The sequence below is a fragment of the Gorilla gorilla genome, chromosome 6 (genome assembly GCF_029281585.2).
Source record: "Gorilla gorilla gorilla isolate KB3781 chromosome 6, NHGRI_mGorGor1-v2.1_pri, whole genome shotgun sequence".
In the NCBI taxonomy this organism is placed as follows: domain Eukaryota; kingdom Metazoa; phylum Chordata; class Mammalia; order Primates; family Hominidae; genus Gorilla; species Gorilla gorilla.
Genome location: NC_073230.2, coordinates 112,324,895 through 112,345,782, shown reverse-complemented (window position 1 = coordinate 112,345,782; position 20,888 = coordinate 112,324,895). Strand labels below are relative to the sequence as shown.

Below are 20,888 nucleotides of genomic sequence, written 5' to 3'. Positions count from 1 at the left end.
CATGGCTTCAAAGCTACCATCGGTGCCATATAGGAAGTGAGTAGGGAGAAGGCATGGGGAGGACAGCAGGAGGACAGTGAGGAACCAGCAAAGGACACTGTGTGGACACAAGAGGAGAGGCATGGGGGATGTGCTCTGTTTCAGGCTGTGCTGTCGGCCATTGTGATTGTCAACCTGAAGGGAATGTTTATGCAGTTCTCAGATCTCCCCTTTTTCTGGAGAACCAGCAAAATAGAGCTGGTAAGTAACAAAGGTGATGGCTCTGTTAATATGTCATAGAGCAAATATGATTAGTGCTAAGAAAAATGTGAGAAAGATAAATTAATGCAGTTGTTATGTGCAGTATCCAGTTAGGCAAGGTAAAAGTAGCATGTGTGTGTGTGCACACTTGCGTGTTTAACTCTTGTGGGATGTTTAACATGGTTCTCCATCAAGTTTTCTGTCTTTTGCTTAGACCATCTGGCTTACCACTTTTGTGTCCTCCTTGTTCCTGGGATTGGACTATGGTTTGATCACTGCTGTGATCATTGCTCTGCTGACTGTGATTTACAGAACACAGAGGTGAGTGCCCAGATTGGAATGGGTGTGAATGTCCCGGCAGAGATGACAATGTTGACTTTAAGTGTAGACCAAAGTTTAAGTTGGTAGAAGTGGAGCCCTTTGATGATTTCTAGTTAGCGTGAGAGGGAGCTATAACACTCATGTAGCCTGTTGACTAAATGAACAAAATGCCAATTTAAAAATTCCATATAATTTTGCCAAATGCTCTTCTATGTCACAATTTATGCTCCCATCAATGGTTATGTTAAAAGAGCCTAATTTCCATCATTGTTTCTGCCATTCCTGGTCTAGTGCTATGCTGGTTTATTTATCCTCTTGCGATTTGTTTTGGCACCAAGTACTGACATGAGTTTCAATGACATGAAGCAAACTCTGACACCAAGTTATCCTATGCATTCCTTCCATTGTCATTTCCTCCACCCTGAACCACTTTCCCCTGTTATCTCTTCTCCCTAGTAGGAAGCTGAGCCCACTAGGGAAAGTATAAAATAAATTAAAGAAAAATATAGTTGGGCGCAGTGGCTCACGCCTGTAATCCCAGCACTTTCAGAGGCCAAGGCAGGCGGAACACTTGAGGTCAGGAGTTCGAAACCAGCCTGGCCAACATGGTGAAACCCCATCTCTGCTAAAAATACAAAAAAAAATTAGCCAGGCATGGTGGCACACACTTGTAATCCCAGCTACTTGAGAGGCTAAGGCAGGAGAATTGCTTGAACCCAGGAGGTGGAGGTTGCAGTAAGCCAAGATCACACCACTACGCTCCAGCCTGGGCAACAGAGCAAGACTCCATCTCAAAAAACAAAACAAAAAAAAACTGTTTATGGGCTGGGCACAGTAGCTAACACCTATAATCCCAATTCCAGCACTTTGGAAGGCTGAGGTGGGAGGATCACTTGAGGCCAAGACCAGCCTGGGCAACATAGCAAAACTCCATCCCTAACAAAAAACAAACAAACAAAAAAACACCTTTTTGTGATAAATCACCATAAAGATGAAAAGGAAACATTGTCATAGAAATAGCCTGGACTGGCCAGGCACAGTGACTCTTGCCTGGAATCCCAGCACTTTGGGAGGCCAAGGCAGGTGGATCACAAAGTCAGGAGTTCAAGAGCAGCCTGGCCAACATGGTGAAACCCTGTCTTTACTAAAAATACAAAAAATTAGCTGGGGATGGTGGCGTGCACCTGTAATCCCAGCTACTTAGGAGGCTGAGGCAGGAGAATCGCTTGAACCTGGGAGGCAGAGGTTGCAGTGAGCCGAGTTCGTGCCATTGCACTCCAGCCTGGGCAACAAGAGCAAAACTCCATCTCAAAAAATTTTTTAAAATAAAATAAAGAAATAGCCTGGACTTTAGTCAGGTCCTGGCGGCACCTTCTGTAAGCTCTGTGATTTTGCATACCTCTCAGAGCCTGTTTCTGCATCTATAAAATGAGACTAATACTTCCTACCTCATATAGTTACAATAAGGCTTAAATGACAAGGCCTACAAACAGCCAGCACAGTGCCTGACAAGTGCCACCCACTCTACCAATGCCAGTGCCCTTCCCGCTTTAACACAGAGGGAAATGAAAATGAAGTTAGTGTGGTTTTGCCTATGGTTGCAAATCACATGAAATCTTAAAGTTGTGACTGTGATGTGTTGAAAGGGCACTTTATGAGGATGTTGACCCCTGATCTGCAGGAGGTCAGGATGCTCCCCACCCTCAAGGGTGGGAAATGAGCATTTTCATCATCACAGATGACATAACAGAAAAATGTTAAGAATATGTGGGATTCTAAACTCAGGATAAGAATTTAACTACTTTTAATAAGTTCCAACACTGTTGCCCGTATTTATCTAAAAGAAGTGTTTCCCATTTTTATAAAGAACTTTATTAGCATATGTAAGAGTTCTTTATCTCAGAACTTTGGTGAACATTATGGTTTTAAAATATCTATAACTTTTGGCCAGGTGTGGTGTCTCACACCTGTAATCCCAGGACTTTGGAAGGCTGAGGCAGGCAGATCACTTGAGGTCAGGAGTTCAAGACCAGCCTGGGCAACATGGCAAACCCCCATCTCTACTAAAATTACAAAAGCGAGCCAGGTGTGGTGGTGAGTGCCTGTAATCCCAGCTACTCAGGAGGCTGAGGCAGAAAATTGCTGGAACCCAGGAGGTGGAGGTTGCAGTGAGCTGAGATTGAGCCATTGCACTCCAGCCTGGGTGACAGAGTGACACACGTCTCAAAAAAAAGAAAAAGAAAAAAAAATCTATAACTTTTAACAAGCTACAGTATAGAATTTGAGAATTTTTTTGCTGGTGGTGGTGGTTTTTGTTTTTTTTTTACTGAATAGGATTTTATGGTATCTTATCATAAATTTTATTTATTTTTATTTACTTAGTCTTTATTTTTCTAACACTAGATAACTCACTTGAGTTATAAAATTTTTTTGTTTGTTTTCTTTTGAGACAGAGTCTTGCTCTGTCATCCAGGCTGGAGTGCAGTGGCATGATCTCGGCTCACTGCAACCTCCACCTCCTGGGTTCAAGTCTTCTGCCTCAGCCTCCTGAATAGCTGAGACTACAGGCGCGTGCCACCACGCCCGGCCAATTTTTTTTATTTTTAGTAAAGACAGAGTTTCATCGTGTCAGCCAGGATGGTGTCGACCTCCTGACCTCGCAATCTGCCCACCTCGGACTCCCAAAGTGCTGGGATTACAGGCATGAGCCGTCGTGCCCGGCCGGTTATCATAAATTTTAAAGTCCAGCAAGTTTTTTTTTTTTAATGCTCCAGTTTGTGCTGGGTGCAGTGGCTCACTCCTGTAATCCAAGCACTTTGGGAGACTGAGGCAAGCGGATCATTTGAGGTCAGGTGTTCAAGACTAGCCTGGCCAACATGGTGAAACCCTGTCTCTACTAAAACAAAAAAAATAGCTGGGTGTGGTGGTGCACACCTGTAATCCCAGCTACTGAGGAGGCTGAGGCAGGAGAATCGCTTAAACCTGATAGACTGAGGTTGCAGTGAGCCAAGATCACACCACTACACTCCAGCCCTGGTGAAAGAGTGAGATCCCATCTCAAAAAAAAAGAAAGAAAGAAAGAAAAAAGCTCCCGTTTGGGCAACCTGGTAAAACCCCATCCATACCAGAAATACAAAATATTAACCGGGCATGGTGGTGCACACCTGTGGTCCCAGCTACTTGGAAGGCTGAGGTGGGAGGATCACTTGAGCCTAGGAGGCAGAGGTTCATGTGAGCTGAGATGGCACCCCTACGCTCCAGCCTGGGTGACAGAGTGAGACCCTGTCTCCAAAAAAAAAAAAAAAGAAAAGAAAAAAATAAAAGCTCTACTTCTCTTTCTTCCTCAAATAATAGTTAACTGAAGTTGATATTTTTTATGTTCTATCCTTTGTTGGTGATTTTGCTGGGTCTTTGTATGTTAGAGTTTAGGAGATCAGCACTCAGGGTATGTGTTTATTTTCAGCTGGCTTCTTCTGTAATTAGGGCACACTTCTGGAGAGGGGTAGAGGTGCACTGGGTTTGGCCGTTTGTTTGAAACACTCATTTTCCCTCAGAGCAGGCATAGTTAAGAGACAATCATGGCCCGGCCAGCTGTAATCCCAGCACTTTGGGAGGCCGAAGCAGGTGGATCACGAGGTCAGGAGATCGAGACCATCCTGGCTAACACGGTGAAACCCCATCTCTACAAAAAATACAAAAAATTAGCTGGGCGTGGTGGCGGGCGCCTGTAGTTCCAGCTACTGGGGAGGCTGAGGCAGGAGAATGGTGTGAACCCGGGGAGGCGGAGCTTGTAGTGAGCCGAGATCACGCCACTGCACTCCAGCCCAGGCGACAGAGCGAGACTCTGTCTCAACAACAACAACAACAAGAACAAAGAGACAATCACATCATTCTGCAGATAATTCCTGAACTCAGGCACTTGCATGTGTTATAAATATGACAGAGGTTCAGCTTCTGCCCCCCAAAGCTCACAATTTGGTTAGCATTATAAAATTTTAAAAATTATAATTTCACTAAATAGGTATTTGTTGAGGGCCTATTATATTTCCAGGGAGATGCTAGACTCTAGGGACAGTGCAGTATATAAGACATGGTCCTTCCCTTCAAAGGTTGCGTTGTCCTAAGGATGACAGACACGTAATCATGATGATGATGTTAATAAGGACAATGAAGTAATGATGGCACAAATTATTATAATTACTTATGTACCTGGCTCTGTGCAAAGATCAATGCTCTATGCCATTTCATATAACCTTATAAACCTATGACAATCAGCAACCCCATTTCACAGATGTGGAAGCTGAAGCCTAGAATGATTGGGTAACTTGCACAAGATCACAGTAAGTGGTGAGGCAATGACTCAGATGTGAGTTTTTGCAAATCCAGAAGCTGACAAATCAGCACTTTTTTTTTTTTTTAAGACAGAGTCATGCTCTGTCGCCCAGGCTGGAGTGCAGTGGCATGATCTCAGCTCACTGCAACCTCCACCTCCTGGGTTCAAGCAGTTCTCTGCCTCTGCCTCATCCTCTTGAGTAGCTGGGATTACAGGTGCCCGCCACCACACCCAGCTAATTTTTTGTATTTTTTGTAGAGATGGGGTTTCACCATCTTGGCCAGGCTGGTCTTGAACTCCTCACCTCGTGATCCCCCTGCCTCAGCCTCCCAAAGTGCTGGGATAAGAGGCATGAGCCACTGCGCCCAGCCTCAATCAGCATTTTATAATCCATCTTCAAAAAATTAGAATATAGGCCAAACACAGTGGGTCATCTCATGCCCATAATCCCAGCAATTTAGGAGGCCAAGGCAGGAGGATTGCTGAGGCGAGGAGTTTGAGACCAGCCTGGACAACATAATAAGACCATGCCTCTACCAAAAAAAAAAAAATTTTTATTCTATTGTTTTTAGAGACAGAGTTTTACTTTGCCACATGGGCTGCAGTGCAGTTGTACGGTCACAGCTCACTGCCACCTTGAATTCCTGGGCTCAAAGGATCCTCCCACCTCAGCCTCCCATGATGGGCACACACCATCACACCTGGCTAATTTTTAAATTTTTCGTAGAGATGGGGTCTTGCCATCATGCTCAGGCTGGTCTTGAACTCCTGGGCTCAAGTGTTCCTCCCACCTCAGCCTCCCAAAGTGCTGGGATTACAGTTGTGAGACATTGCATTGTGAGACCTACAAAATTTTTTAATTGGCAAGGTGTAGTGGTGCACCCCTATAGTCCCAGCTACTCAGGAAGCTGAGGCACGAGGATCACTAGAGCCTAGGAGTTCAAGGCTACAGTGAGCCATGATCAGGCCACTGCACTCCAGCGTGGGCCACAGAATAAGATCCCATCTCTAAAAAAATAAATAAGTAAATAATAAAACAAAAATAAATTTTTAAAGACTTAGAATACACAGTTATAAGTGCCTCAACAGGTGTAAGCAAGGTACAGTGTGAGAAGCATAAGAGATGCCAAATGAAACCGCATGGGATTTCATTAAAAGAGACTTTCTTGCTCTTGGTGTCATTAGGGAAGTAGTAAGGACTTGGCCTTCACTGGGAGCAATAGTATTTAGACTTGCAGAAATGGTGTGCCAGGGCACTGCAGGTCGTCAGGAAGGCCTGTTCATCATCTGCATTTGAAATCCTCATCCTGTGAGGCCCAGCTCACCCAGTCAGGGACCTCAGCTTCCCCTGTGTACCCACAACAATGCTCTAATCCTTCCCCAGCACCTTGCATGTGTCCATCTCAGCTACTCGTGTACTTGTGATCCATGTGCCCATCCCTTACTCTGCCTCCCCTGTGGCACTGGATTGCAACACATGGACAGCACTTTGAGTCTCTTAGAGGTTTTCTCATAATTGCAAAGTCAGCTGAGAGCCTTAGCCCCTTATTTACAATCAGTCCTCAGAGCCACATTTGTCCACAGATATCACTAGATTGTGAGCATCTTGTTTGCAGAAGTGATGTTCCTGGAGTCTAGTACCAGGCACATCATTTGTGTTCTCTGAATGCTTATGGAGGGAATCTACCCAGCAAAACAGCTAACACTTGTGTAGTATATTCTAATTTACAAAGTCCTTTGACATTCATGCTAAGAAGCACCAGGACATAGTAGCAAAACTGTGGAATGTCAAATCAAAGACCTTGAGCCATATTCTGGCTCTGGCAAGCTTTCTGACGTTGAACAACTTACCTAACCCCACTGAGCCTCAATTTCTCATCTACGTGATGGCAGGATTGTTAATAATGTTAACTATTATTATAATATTATTAATGTGCCCAGCAGCATTGTTCAAAGGATATAATAACAGGTGTTTAAGAAGTAGTATCTGTCATTATTACAGTATCTAATTTGAGCCAGATGGTCCTTTACAAAGAGTTAGGAATTAGGGGCAGGCACAGTGGCTCATGCCTGTCTGTAATCCTGGCACTTTGGGAGGCCGAGGTGGGTAGATGACTTGAGGTCAGGAGTTTGAGACCAGCCTGGCCAACATGGTGAAATCCTGTCTCTATTAAAAATACAAAAATTAGCTGGGCATGGTGGTGCACAACTGTAATCCCAGCTGCTTGGGAGGCTGAGGCAGGAGAATTGCTTGAACCCGGGAGGCAGAGGTTGCAATGAGCCAAGATTGCACCATTGCACTCCAGCCTGGGCAACAGGATAAGACTCTGCCTCAAAAAAAAAAAAAAAAAAGGAATTAGGGCTCTCAAAAAATAATGTTTAAAATCTATTCAGACTAAATTAAGTTAACATCTATGCTAATTTGAGATTTTCATTTTCTCCCCACGCCCTCAATTGACTACTCCCCTACTATGAGTCAGTGATTCTTGATAACAACAAACAAAAATTCCCTCTCCTACTTTAGAGTTAGAGCAGAAAGACAGTTCTGTCTACTGAGTGGCTTGAGGAGAACTTGTGTTACATATATCCCTGGCATAACTTGAACTCTGCGAAATTCAGTGTTGCCTCCATCTCTAAATGCCTGAACCTTTTCTCCTGACCAGATCGTGTTTGTGGTATGGTGTTGGGGAGAGGGGAGGTATAGGGTGTGTGATGTGCATCGTGAATGTGGTGTGAGGTATACGTGATGTGTGTGTGTGTGTGTGATGTGAAGTGTGAGGTGTATGTGATGTATGTGTATGTGCGTGATGTGTATGTGTGTGTATTATGTGTGTGTTGTGTGTGTGGTGTATATGCATGTGTGTGTTGTGTGTATTGTGTCTTGGATGAAGGTTGTATATGCATGTGTATATGTATATGGGTGTGTGTGTGTGTGTGGTATGAGGGGTATGTGGTGTGTGTATTGTGTATGGTATTGTGTGTGGCATGTAGTGGGGGTATGTATGCATGTGTCTGCACGTATGTGTATTTGTGTAGTGTGTGCATATATGTGGTATGTACGCATGTGTGGTGTGTGTATTGTGTGTATGCATGTGTGTGTGTATATGTATGTAGGGGTGTGTGTGGTGTGAGGTATATGGTATGTGTGTATTGTGTATGGTATTGTGTGTGGCATGTAGTGTGTGTGTGCTGTGTATGCATGTGTGGATGTGTATGCATGGTAAGTGGTGTGATTGTGTATATTGTGTATGTGTGGTGTGTGTGTATTGTTTGTGTTTGTGTGTGGTGTGTATGCATTGTGTGTATGTATGTATGTGATATGTGGGGTGATGTGTGTGTATATTGTGTTTATATGTGTGTGTGGTGTACATGCATTATGTGTAGATGTGTGTGTTGTGTATGTGTGTGTGGTATGTGGGTGTGTATACATTGTATGTGTGTATTGTGTATGTGTTTGGGAGTGTGTATATATGTGGTATGAGGTGTATATGGTATGTGTGTATTGCATATGTGTGGTGTGTATGTGCATGGTGTGTATGCATGTGAGGGGTGTGCATTGTGTAGTATATATGCAGTGTGTATGATGTGTATATGTGTGGTATGTAGTGTAGTGTGTGTATATTGTGTGTGATATGAGGTATGTATGTATGGTGTGTGTGCATTGTGTGTGTGTATACATGTGTGTGGGGGTATGTATTGTGCATTATGCATGTGGTATGTATGCATGTGTGTATGTATATGTGTGGTATATCATATAATTGTGTATTCTGTATGTGTGGTGTGTGTATATTGTGTGTATATATGTGTGTGGTATGTATGCATTGTGTGTAGGTATGTATATTGTGTATGTGTGTGGTGTGTGAGGTAGGTATTGGGATGTGTGTGTGTAGTATGAGGTGTACATGGTGTGTGCATATCATGTGTGGTATGTATGTGTGTGTGTGGCATGTGATGTGTATGTGGCATGAGGTGTGTGGGGTGTATTAGGCTTGGAATGGCACTGGGAACATGATATGTGTGGAGCCCTTCTGCAAAGGCACCATGTAAGGATCAAGCATTCCCAAATGCACCAGCAAACCCCAACCTGACGTAAACATACACAACCTCCTGTTGAAATCACACGCTGTGCCTCAACACAATGGTATTTAACACTCTTTATCTTCAGTCCAAGCTACAAAGTCCTTGGACAGCTTCCTGAAACTGATGTGTATATTGATATAGACGCATATGAGGAGGTAGGACCTTTTTCTATCACTTAAAAAGGTTGTAAGCATGTGATGTGCTTGGCTAAGTACTGTTTTTACCCAGGACAAAAAGTAGGGGTAAGATGGGAGGTATAGTGGTCAAAGTGAAAAGTCTGAGCTTTGATCTACTATATGGATTCAATTTTATAATTTATACTATGCATTAACTACTCAATTTCCAATATTTATTTTTCCTCATTTTTAATGGGGATAAATATATATTGTTGAAATTAAAGTATACATTTATACAGTATTGAAACTGAAAGGATGGTTTGTGTGTGCATGGTTTTTTTCTGATGAATGTATAATGGTAAAATAATTTTAACCATGTAAAATGTAGATGGTGGGGCTGTGGAATTCTCCCACTTCATTTGAATGGTTAAAATTACAGCTTCAGATTTCCTTGATTTTGAGTGTTCTTTTCTTCTGTGGAATATCGAAGATTTTTACAAAATCTTTTAAAACTAGTTTTGTCTGTCTGTCTTGTCTTATGCTTGGGAAGAAATTCTCACACTCACTCTAAGGTATTAGGATATGAGGAAACAAAATTCACTCTAAGGTAAAGGTATTAGAATTGCTATATTTTTCCTCGATCCAAAGAAGTATATGCAACATTGCTTGTTTCCAGCCTGCCTCCTAGAGTTCCACAAGGGTTCTTGATAAAATATTCACTCAGTTTCACTTATGTCCATTTAAGTTCCTTCCTGCTTCTGTGAATCAAACCAGTGTAAACCTCTGTTCACTTTATTTGCCTGCCTCTCACAGTCTGGGCAGCAGCCTTCCATCTCCTGTCCATTTTCTTTTCTGTTTTTGAGTATTTTTCAGTTTCTTCTTTGTGTTTAATGGTAAAAATAAAACGAAGACTGACTTTTAAAACAAATGGAAAGATGTGCATGTTAAAAAGTTCTCTGTCAGTTCTCTTCCATTCAGAGCATGAGTAGATAAGAGTGACTTTTTTTTCTTTTCTTTTCTTTTTTTTTTTTTTTTTTTTTTTGGTCTGTGTGTGCTAGAGTGACATCATTTTAGCTAAGCCCTGAAAAGGGGACCTTAGCAACTTCTGCATTCATTTTCTGTTTGGGATGGGGAGGCTATGCAGTTTTGATTCTGAAATATTTCCATGTGTTAAATTCAGCAATATTTTACTCTTCAGGTGAAAGAAATTCCTGGAATAAAAATATTTCAAATAAATGCACCAATTTACTATGCAAATAGCGACTTGTATAGCAATGCATTAAAACGAAAGGTGAGTCATGAGAAATTGATTATTTCTGAGGATGGGATTTGTGGGTTGACAGGGATATGAGGATCACTAGTATACCCTTGTATATACTATTTCATTCTTGCTTTGTTTCTCTCTCTTTTATTGTAGTAAAATATACATAATATAAAATATACTATTTTAAGCATTTTCAAAGTATACAGTCCAGTGGGTCGCATTAAGTACATAAACATTGTGCAGCCATCACCATTGTTCATTCTCTCTTATCGTATATATAATATTACTTTTCAAACAAAATTTTAAGAAAACATGAGAAAATAATTTTAGGTTTCTTACTCTTGGGATCATGTAGATTCCTTTGGTCATGTTTAGAACTCAACCCTACACCACCCTGTATATAGGAAAAGCTCCCTGTCAACCCACAGAGTCTCTTAAATATAACAACCTGACAGATCTGAACTTGATAAAGACTGCTCTAAAAATTGTCTTTAATATTTTAGCTTCTGGTTGTCTTGAATAAAGACTGAGAATAAGAAAGGCTACTAATGTAAGGGAGTAACCAGTTCAGGGCCTCTGAGGGAAAGGCAGTGCAAGGGTTGGGGTGATAATCTGACCCAGAAAGCAGTTAAATGGGGAGATTTGAAGGGGAGTGGCATTGGGGTGGGTCCCTGAGAGCCATGAAGTGATTTTGCATATGGTGCTCTTCTGTAAAGACTGGAGTGAACCCAGCAGTCATCATAGGAGCAAGGAGAAAGGCCATGCGGAAGTACGCTAAGGAAGTCGGAAATGCAAATATGGCCAACGCAACTGTTGTCAAAGCAGTGAGTGGTCTTTTCATTGAAATGTTCCCTTCTGTCTTGTTCTGCAATGCCCTCCGTCTTTACTCATGACTGAAGTTTAAACACAGCACGAAGTTACTAAAAGAGGAAAGTTTAGAAACCACCTTAGTATCCTCTATATTTTACAAGCACCTGATAAGGTCAGTTATGAGGCTGTTTCTGAAAAAAGTAAGGAAAACATCATTTTAAAAAATAAAAATTACACAATACCTTAACAGATTTTACCATTGGCACTTTGTCATAGATTTATTCAGCTGATAGTTTAAAAAGCTCAAAGGTGGCTTTTGCTGTTCAGGCATGCTAATGTGTGACCCATCATACTAAAGTTAATGGAACTATTTTAGAATTTAGCAGAAAATGGATAGGATAACTGAGGAGAGTGGATTTTGTTGGACAAGAAAAAAAAGGAGGAGAAGGAAAAAGAGAAAAGTTGACTTAAAATGGAATGTTATACATACATCCTTTTTTTGTTCAGTTACAAGGCTAGAATATGACAAATATTTTACAAGGGGTCTGGTAGAGTCAGTAGCTTAAGAATACAAGGGCAGATTTTACATTATAAATCTTTCTCACAACCAGAAATGTGAGTTGTTCATAAAATTCTGGTTTGGTTTAATTTTTGACACAGGATGCAGAAGTAGATGGAGAAGATGCTACCAAGCCTGAAGAAAAGGATGGTGAAGTAAAATATCCCCCAATAGTGATCAAAAGCACATTTCCTGAGGAAATGCAAAGATTTATGCCCCCAGGGGATAATGTCCACACTGTCATTTTGGATTTCACTCAAGTCAATTTTATTGATTCTGTTGGAGTGAAAACTCTGGCAGGGGTAAGCATCCTCTTGAACGAGTCATTTAACACCTCTATGCCTGGTGTCGTACTATCAGCATAATCAGGGAGGTGGGCTCGGCTCTCTTTTCAACAAAAGATTTATCCCCTTTTGATTATGGAAAATTTCAAAAATATATAGAAGTAAAGATTTTAGTATATTGAACCCCCGTGAACTATCACTCAGCTTCAACAATGATCAATTTGTGGTCAGTCTGGTTTCCTTTATAGCTGACATTCACTTTCTCTTGTTTTATTTTGAAACACATCCCAGTCATAACATCATCTGTAAATATTTTAATGCGTATTGCTACAAGAAGATTCGTTTTAGAAAACATTACTGTAATATGCTAGGCTACTCAGGAGGCTGAAGCAGGAGGATTGCTGAGCTCAGGAGTTCAAGACCAGCATGAGTAAACTAGTGAGATGCTGTCTCTAAAAAAAATCGTTTTTTATTTTAAAATTATAATATCCTTTAAGTTAATATAATAGTTTTATTATACTTAAGTAAGATTTAACAGTATTTTTGCTACCCCTAATTATCACTGTCCACATAAAAAGCAAAAGAGATACAAAATTATTTTTAACTGATTAGCTCAAAAATACATCATTATTGAAGCAAAGTAGCTCAAGTGAATGAATTAGAGTGTCTTCTATCATGAAAAACATTGGTAAAAAGAGACTTTCATCTGGCACAGAGTAAAGAGAAACTAAATTTTATTTCAACATTATTACAGATTGTAAAAGAATATGGAGACGTCGGTATATATGTATACTTAGCAGGATGCAGTGGTGAGTATACCTCTAAGATGGGGTGAAGCTTAATATTTTAGTTTTGTTTCTCTTATTTAAATAATTGCACTTGGAAATGTCCTTAATTTTAATTATTTTATAAAAATGAAAATTATTCTTCTGAAAAATCACTCTAAAGCCAGCTTTGAAATTAGCCACATGGAGGCATTCATATTACAAGTTACTTGTGACAACCCTCCTGAACTGGAGTTGGAGGAAAGGAGCCAATAAGCCATCATTTATTATAATATTAGTGACTGCTATAAATATAGTAATTATAATATATACATGACCACAGTAGCAATTATCTAATGGCTGCCATAAACAGTTACATATAATCATTCAGGTTGCTTGTTTCTCTATCCAATCATTTGGGAATACTTTGCCTGCTATTTTTGTTTTATATTATATTTTGGTTAAAACAGTGCTTGAGGCCGGGTGTTGTGACTCACACCTGTAATCCCAGCACTTCGGGAGGCCAAGGAAGGTGGATTGCCTGAGCCTAGGAGTTCAAGACCAGCCTGGGCAACATGGCAAAACCCCATCTCTACTAAAAATACAAAAATTAGCCAGACGTGGTGGCGCATGCCTGTAATCCCAGCTACTCGGGAGGCTGAGGTGGGAGGATGTCTTGAATCTGGGAGGCAGAAGTTGCAGTGAGCCAACATCACGCCACTACACTCCAGCCTGGGCAACAGAATGAGATCTTTTTTCCAAAAAAAAAGAAAGAAAATGATTTTTTAAAAAAGGAGCCAGGCGTGGTGGCTCACACCTGTAATCCCAGCACTTTGGGAGGCTGAGGCAGGCGGATCACCTGAGGTCAGAAGATCGAGACCATCTTGGCTAACACGGTGAAACCCCATCTCTACTAAAAATACAAAAAATTAGCCCGGCTTGGTGGCGCATGACTTTAGTCCCAGCTACTCGGAAGGCTGAGGCAGGAGAATCACTTGAACCCAGGAGGCGCAGGTTGCAGTGAGCCGAGATTGCACCACTACTCTCCAGGCTGGGTGACAGAGTAAGACTCCGTCTCAAAAAAGAAAAGGAAAAAAAAAAAAGTAAAACAGTGCCTGAGGCTGGGTGTGGTGGCTCACGCCTATAATCCCAACACTTTGGGAGGCCAAGTAGGAGGATCGCTTGAGCCTAAGAGTTCAAGACCAGCCTAAGCAACATAGTGAGATCCCATCTTTATTTAAAAGAAAAATAATAATAATAATTTTAAAAAGTGCTTGAAAATGAAATCTTCATAAAGATGCTACTTTTCACCTGTAAGATTGCCAAAAATCAAAAATAAATGACACCATGCTCCATAGGCATATGATGGGAAAACAGGCTCTCTCAGACATTATTGACGGGAGCGTAAAATGCAACAGCCCCTATGGAGGGCAGACTAACATTAGCTTTCAAAATTATAAGTGCATTTACCTTTCAACACAGAAAATCCAGCAATATGCTGCATATGTTCAAAATGACACTTGTATGTCGTTGATCATCACAGCATTGTTATAAAACAAAAAACTCAAGTACCAAACAAAAGGGACTAGTTAAATAAACTAGGGACATCTATACAATAGAATATGATGTAGTGGTAAAAAATTAAGCAAAAAGGGTTCAGAATTATCTATATATATTATATATATATATATAACATTAATCTATATATTTCCCACTTTTCTTATCCCCAAAACAGCATTATATATATATATATGTGTGTGTATATATATATTTATATATGTGTGTATATATGTGTGTGTGTGTGTGTGTGTGTTTGTGTATATATTTTTTTCCCCACTTTTCTTATCCCCAAATATATAAAATATGCTGTTTTGGGGATAAGAAAAGTGGGAAATAAGAATACATACTTATATTTATTTATATTTACATAGAGAAATCCTGGAAGAACACCCAAGAAAGTAGTTTCCTGGGATTGAGGGTATGATGGGTGGAGATAGGAATTGGAGTGAAACTTTTACTATAGCATTTTAATATTTAAACTATATGTGCTTGAACGCAGGAGTTGGAGGTTGCAGTGAGCTGAGGTCACACCACTACTCTCCAGCCTGGGTGACAGAGTGAGACTCTGTCTCAAAAAAAAAAAAGAAACAAAAAACAATAACAAAAAAAAACACTATATGGAAGTGTTACTTTTTTTTAATTGTTGAAGACTGATATCCAGAATGTGGACTAATTTTCTTTTCTTCTTTTAATAGCACAAGTTGTGAATGACCTCACTCGGAATAGATTTTTTGAAAATCCTGCCCTATGGGAGCTGCTGTTCCACAGCATTCATGATGCAGTTTTAGGCAGCCAACTTAGAGAGGCACTTGCTGAACAGGAAGCCTCGGCTCCCCCTTCCCAGGAGGACTTGGAGCCCAATGCCACTCCTGCCACTCCTGAGGCATAGATGAGGACCTCACCCTAGGATGGGGTTATAAGCCTCTCATGAAGTTCATAATTTACACGTTTTAAATACTAGACGCTAGATTTTTTTTTTCTAAGGGTGAATACTAGTAGTCCAGGCTTGATTTGGAGGGTGAATGACGCCTAGCAAGATGTATTGTACTTGTGTTTTTTTAATTGAATACTTCAAAGATAAATTGGCCTGTTGCCTGCATTTATTATGGAGAGACATTTCCGCTACATTCTAGTATTATCTTTGTAAGCTAAGCACCAAAAAATTTATTTCAGTCAAGTATTTTACCCACAAATAAGATATTACGTAGTGGTTCTTTGTTTTTGTACTTGTTGATCTACAGATAAGTGGTGGTTCTTTGTTTTTGTGCTTGTTGGTCTACAGACTGTCTATAATCAGTTGTCTAACAGAAGACAGGAACTGCAATTTTCTAGAAGTTCTTGTTTTAAAATAACCTTTTATTTATTATAGAAGCAATATAAATGCATTGAGGACATTTTAAAAAAGTAGACAAGCAAAAATAAGAAGATAAAATATATTTCCACCACTCAGAGATTACCACTGTTAATATCCTTCCAGATCTTTTTCCATACATATACATTTACATTTTTAACCAAAGTAAGACCACATCTATAGTGTTTTATAACCGATTTTTCTTTAATCAACAATCTCCACTTTCTCATTCCAGCACATTTTTGATCTTAGACCATATTTAAATTTCCCCAATTGTCCCCAGATTTGCAGTTGGTTTGTGCAAACTGATATTCATTCTATGACCTTACATTGCAACTGGTCATGTCCTTTAAAGTCCCTTACATCTATTTTAATCTAGCACAGTTCCTTTTTTATGACATTGACTTGTTAAAGAGACTGGGGCAGCGGTCCTGTAGAATCCTGTCTTGTGAATTTGCCTAGTTTCTTTTTCATGGTGTTGTTTAACTTGTTTTTATATTGCCTGTACTACCTGCAATCTGGAAGTTATATCTAAAGCCTTTATAGGTTCAAGTTAAAACATTTTGTGCTAGATTATATCATAGATAAGATACATGCTTCATATCGCATCACTTCAGAAAACATAATATCAGGTTGATCTACCATTAACTAATCTATTGATCTAAGTTTGATTACTGGATCAGCATGACAGTCTGATACTCCACTTAGATTTTTCCCCTTTGTGACTACAGACTTATCTGTGTGGTATTCCTTTGGCATTGAATGAATTACCATTTACCCAGGAGTTTTAACATTAGGTGGTAATTCTTGCCTAAATCATTAACTTTGTTATAGTTTGTGAGTTGGTTGTCTAGTTCTTTCATTTCTTCTCCGTTTGTTAGTTGGTTATTCTATGTGAACTAAGCTTTCCCTTCTCCACTTGAGCTATTTGGTCATCCTTACGTACAGTTCTACTAGAAGGGCAGGTTGAATGCTTTATTATTTTCATTTAATTATCAACTTCAAAGTAAATAACTGGTTTATTAGATGGTGACAAATTAGTGTTTTTTGTTTTTTGTTTTTTTTTAGATTTCCCTTTTCTGGTGTGATGGTGGTCTTGTGAATTTTTATAGTTTTAATGGGTTTCAATCCATTATGTTCTTTTCGATGCTCAAATTGTCACAACTGTGGCCAGTATAAGTCCTTAGAAGCTTTGCTATTGTTGCTAATCATGAAGTAGCATTAAAGACCATGTTTTTAAGAAAACTAACCCCCAGATATAACTTAAATCTTCCTTAGAAGTTCATAACAGCTATCAGTTCATTATACATCAAACTCAATGTTCAGCCTAGGAGTAAGCATAATGCTCATCTTACTCATTCCACAGAAACGTGGAATGTCAAAGGTTGGAGGAGGATACCTTTAAACCAATTTGTCACTTTCAGTTGTTTGTAATTACCAGCTCACTACAAATCAAAGCACAGGCATTAGCCAACCTGTCTAAAGCCTCCTCTGCTAAGAGTTCCTGCTGATAGTGAGTTTGTCTTTTCTTTAATATGTTGTCTTATTGACATCTTGTTATAGCTTTCATGAATAAGATACTGCCAGGAGAAAGTAGTCAGATCCCAGTAGAATTGTTAGCATGGCCTACTTGCAACCAAAGCCTGTGGTGTATGTGTTCATGTTAACTCCTATCAGGTTTCTCACTGTCTTTACTAATTTAATTCAAAATAAACTCCTCCTTTTAATCAAAACTTTAACTAATTCTAGAGTGAAATTTAGATTGGCTTAGTTATTTCCTTTGCAATCATCATGAGCTCAGATACATCTGCATTCTGATACGGACTGCCTTCTGAAAGAGCATGTAGTTGCAGAACCTCAGCTTACACTAGAAACTTTTGTAAACGAGCTAATATCATTTCAGCCATTTAAGTAGAATTTAAGGATTTTAAACTATGTTATAAAATACTTCGGCCAGGCGCGGTGGCTCACGCCTGTAATCCCAGTACTTTGGGAGGCCAAGGCGGGCAGATCACAAGGTCAGGAATTCAAGACCAGCCTGGCCATCATGGTGAAACCCTGTCTCTATTTAAAAATACAAAAGTGAGCTGGGCATGGTGGCGCACACCTGTAGTCCCAGCTACTCGGGAGGCTGAGGCAGGAGAATGGAATGAACCCTGGAGGTGGAGGTTGCAGTGAGCCCAGACCACGCCATTGCACTCCAGCCTGGGTGTCAGAGCAAGACTCCATCTCAAAAAAAAAAAAAAAAAAATTATTGCACATTCTTTAGCACCAGCCTTCCACTTAGCAGATACTGTGGTTGATAGATTGAAAGTAGTGTACAGGCCGGGTGCTGTGGCTCACGCCTGTAATCCAGTACTTTGGGAGGCCGAGGCAGGCAGATCACGAGGTCAGGAGATTGAGATCAACCTGGCTAACACGGTGAAACCCCATCTCTGCTAAAAATACAAAAAAATTAGCCAGGCGTGGTGGCAGGCGCCTGTAGTCCCAGCTACTCGGGAGGCTGAGGCAGGAGAATGGCGGGAACCCGGGAGGCGGAGCTTGCAGTGAGCAGAGATCGCGCCACTGCACTCCAGCCTGGGGGAGAGAGTGAGACTCCGTCTCAAAAAAAAAAAAAAAAAAGTAGTGTGCAAAAAAAGGTATTTGTCTTATACATTTGTATTTAACTTTTCTGTTGAACTTTTAAACTGTTTTGAATAGAATTGTTATGTATATTAAAAGCACAAGTCTTAAGGTGGGAAAATATATTTTTGTTTTATCACTTTGCTTAGCATCTGAGAACGAGTGCATTTCAAAATACATTTCATCCATATGTAAATACGTCAGAATGTTTTACTCAGAATTATTTCATACAGCAAAAATTTCCTGACTTTTTTGTCTTACAGTCTTGTCTCTAGCTTTCAAGGAAATGATACATAAGCCCACCTGTTCTTTCTGGGCCTTAATAGCTGCTACTGTATCTTCTATGTTTTTCCACCCTGATTCAAATTCAGGTTCATATTGTCCTATCAAAATGGGCATAATCTACATAATCTAAGCACTAGCCTTATTTTATGGCAATATATGGGAAAGCACTGTTTTGAAGAAGGTCCCATAAAGAAAAGTCCTTTGACCTTCTGAAATCTCGTGCAGTATGACAGTGGTTGATCTATGTCTCATGAATCGATGGAATATGTTTGAAAACATTTGTGAACCAGGGCCCAGGAAACTCCAATCTATGTCTTAGACACTGACTCTGTATTAGTATATGGCAGCTGATAATGGGATCCCAATTGCCAATCTCATCTGCAGTGGAACCCCAAGAAACTGTTAAGGGTATGGATCCTCTTCAAGCCCTGGAATAGCTCATTTTGTAGTTGCAGGAAACATCTAAAACATCCACTCTGTGTGGTTTGATCCTGTGTCCTTACCTGTTTAGCAGAGACAGTACCAGCCTCTGAGTGTACACTTTGAGAAAATGAGTCTGCTCTCTTGTGTGGATGAAGAAAAGAGAGGGTAGCAAACCTAGTGAATCTGTCCTGGGGTGGGTGGGTGTGTTTTTTTGTGTGTGTTGTGGGGGTGGGGGTGTGCCCTTGTGTGGGGATGAGGGAGGGAAGAGTAGGTGGTGGGGAAGGCTCTTTTATGTCTGCTCCTTTAAAGATAGTAAATCAATTTAAATTCTAAAATGAAACAGAACTTCCTTGGTGTGAGCCTGTATGCTTTATTGAGTGCAAAAAAATGCTATTGGTCCTTTTTAGTGCACCTTACCTTTCAGGAGTGCCTTTAGGATTCAAGATGTTTAGATTCTTACTGTTTTGAATGCTCATAAAAGTTTGAGAACTATAAAAGTATTACCAAATTCTTCAAACATACAGCTAACCAAAATGCATGCAATGGTTTTGAAACCCCTCCAATCCCAACAACACAACGGTAAAAGTTAGCACCACACCAGGTAACGTGCCTGCTTAGTGACTTAGATTTTATCAAGTTTGAGCATCTTAAAACTCCACCTGGCCTTTGAGAAAGGTGTACCAGGCTTTTCATTATACTGGTGTATTGCATTTCACTTTACGTAACAGATAAACCTCAGAAGCATCATGAAAACTGAGTTTTTTAATAAACCTAATCACGTTTTTAACACTAAGAAGTTTTTAAACAGGATTCTACGGTATATTTTTCTAAAGTCATAAATCCTTTGTATTCTAACTTATCAGCACCCTGACACATGTATATATATATGTGCATCTACACACATGTATATAGACACATCTATTTTAGGTGGAGGAAGTTACTGGTAAATGTCTGTTTCATCTCTTTGAGTACAAACATGCTGACCTAGGCAATGTTGATGCTACCTGCATAAATATGCCTTGACAGAAAAACCCAAATTTTTAAAGTAGTTGATTTTACATTTGATGTGTGGCCAATTAGATTTTCCTTATGGACCTAAATTATCACGATAGTCACTCTGTATCGTTAGAACAGAGTGTGCTCAACATTATCTAATTTGAGTTGTCTTTAATTGGTATATATGAGCACGTGGCCATGACAAAGTGGAAAGACTTCAGAGTGTGTTCTAAATGTGTACATTTAATCAAAACATTCAAAAACATACATCTTCAGTCATTTTCTTAAGTATATTTTATGGTAAGCATAACCTGAAAATAGTTTGCTCTATTTAATTCCTCAAGAAAAATTAGGGCAGGGTTAAAAAAGATGAATTTTTCTGATCAAGTTCATAAAAATGAAAAATCAAGAATGTTGGTTGGATTTTATAAAGGGCTTTAATTTCTTTACTTGAAAACTTTCATAATTTTAAGTATTTCAGTGCAAAGCAGCATTTTCTATGTTGTCAACTTTTTCTATTGTGAATTAAAAATATATCCAACTCTTATTTTGCAACTTATTTATGAATATCGAACTTCAATAAAAATATTCATTATTGTGCTTTGGTCTTGGCATTGGGGGAAGGGGTAATTGTGGTAGAAGATAGGATTTGGTGGTGGTTACACAGGAGGTAATTTTAAAGAGATCTGTTGAGGATTCTAATATAACCTTTATTTTTAAAATACCTCACTGTAGACCAGAAGCCTAACAGAAACTTTACCAAAATTTTAAACTAATTTGTAAAATGAAAGTAATCACTTTTCTGTATGAAGCCAATTCTAGACTTTCTAAATTAGATCATATGTACACGTATTTTTTTTTCTTTTTTTACTAGTCTTTC

General features: G+C 39.7%; 1 protein-coding gene across 3 annotated transcripts in view; it reads left to right on the top strand.

The window, feature by feature from the left end:
• Positions 1-18,652, top strand: part of SLC26A5 (solute carrier family 26 member 5) — a 75,952-nt gene extending 57,300 nt beyond the window's left edge. The window contains exons 13-20 of one of the 3 annotated variants that reach the window (XM_055392550.2): positions 145-240; positions 455-561; positions 9,060-9,129; positions 10,289-10,381; positions 11,071-11,178; positions 11,825-12,025; positions 12,762-12,816; positions 15,027-18,652. In XM_055392550.2, coding sequence (XP_055248525.1) covers positions 145-240; positions 455-561; positions 9,060-9,129; positions 10,289-10,381; positions 11,071-11,178; positions 11,825-12,025; positions 12,762-12,816; positions 15,027-15,220 — 924 coding nt within the window. In that variant the 3' untranslated portion in view covers positions 15,221-18,652. Of the gene's footprint in view, positions 1-144; positions 241-454; positions 566-9,059; positions 9,130-10,288; positions 10,382-11,070; positions 11,179-11,824; positions 12,026-12,761; positions 12,817-15,026 lie in introns of those variants that run through there. The other 2 variants (XM_063708692.1, XM_063708693.1) reach the window with 2 other exon arrangements.
• Positions 18,653-20,888: the final 2,236 nt, after the last annotated feature.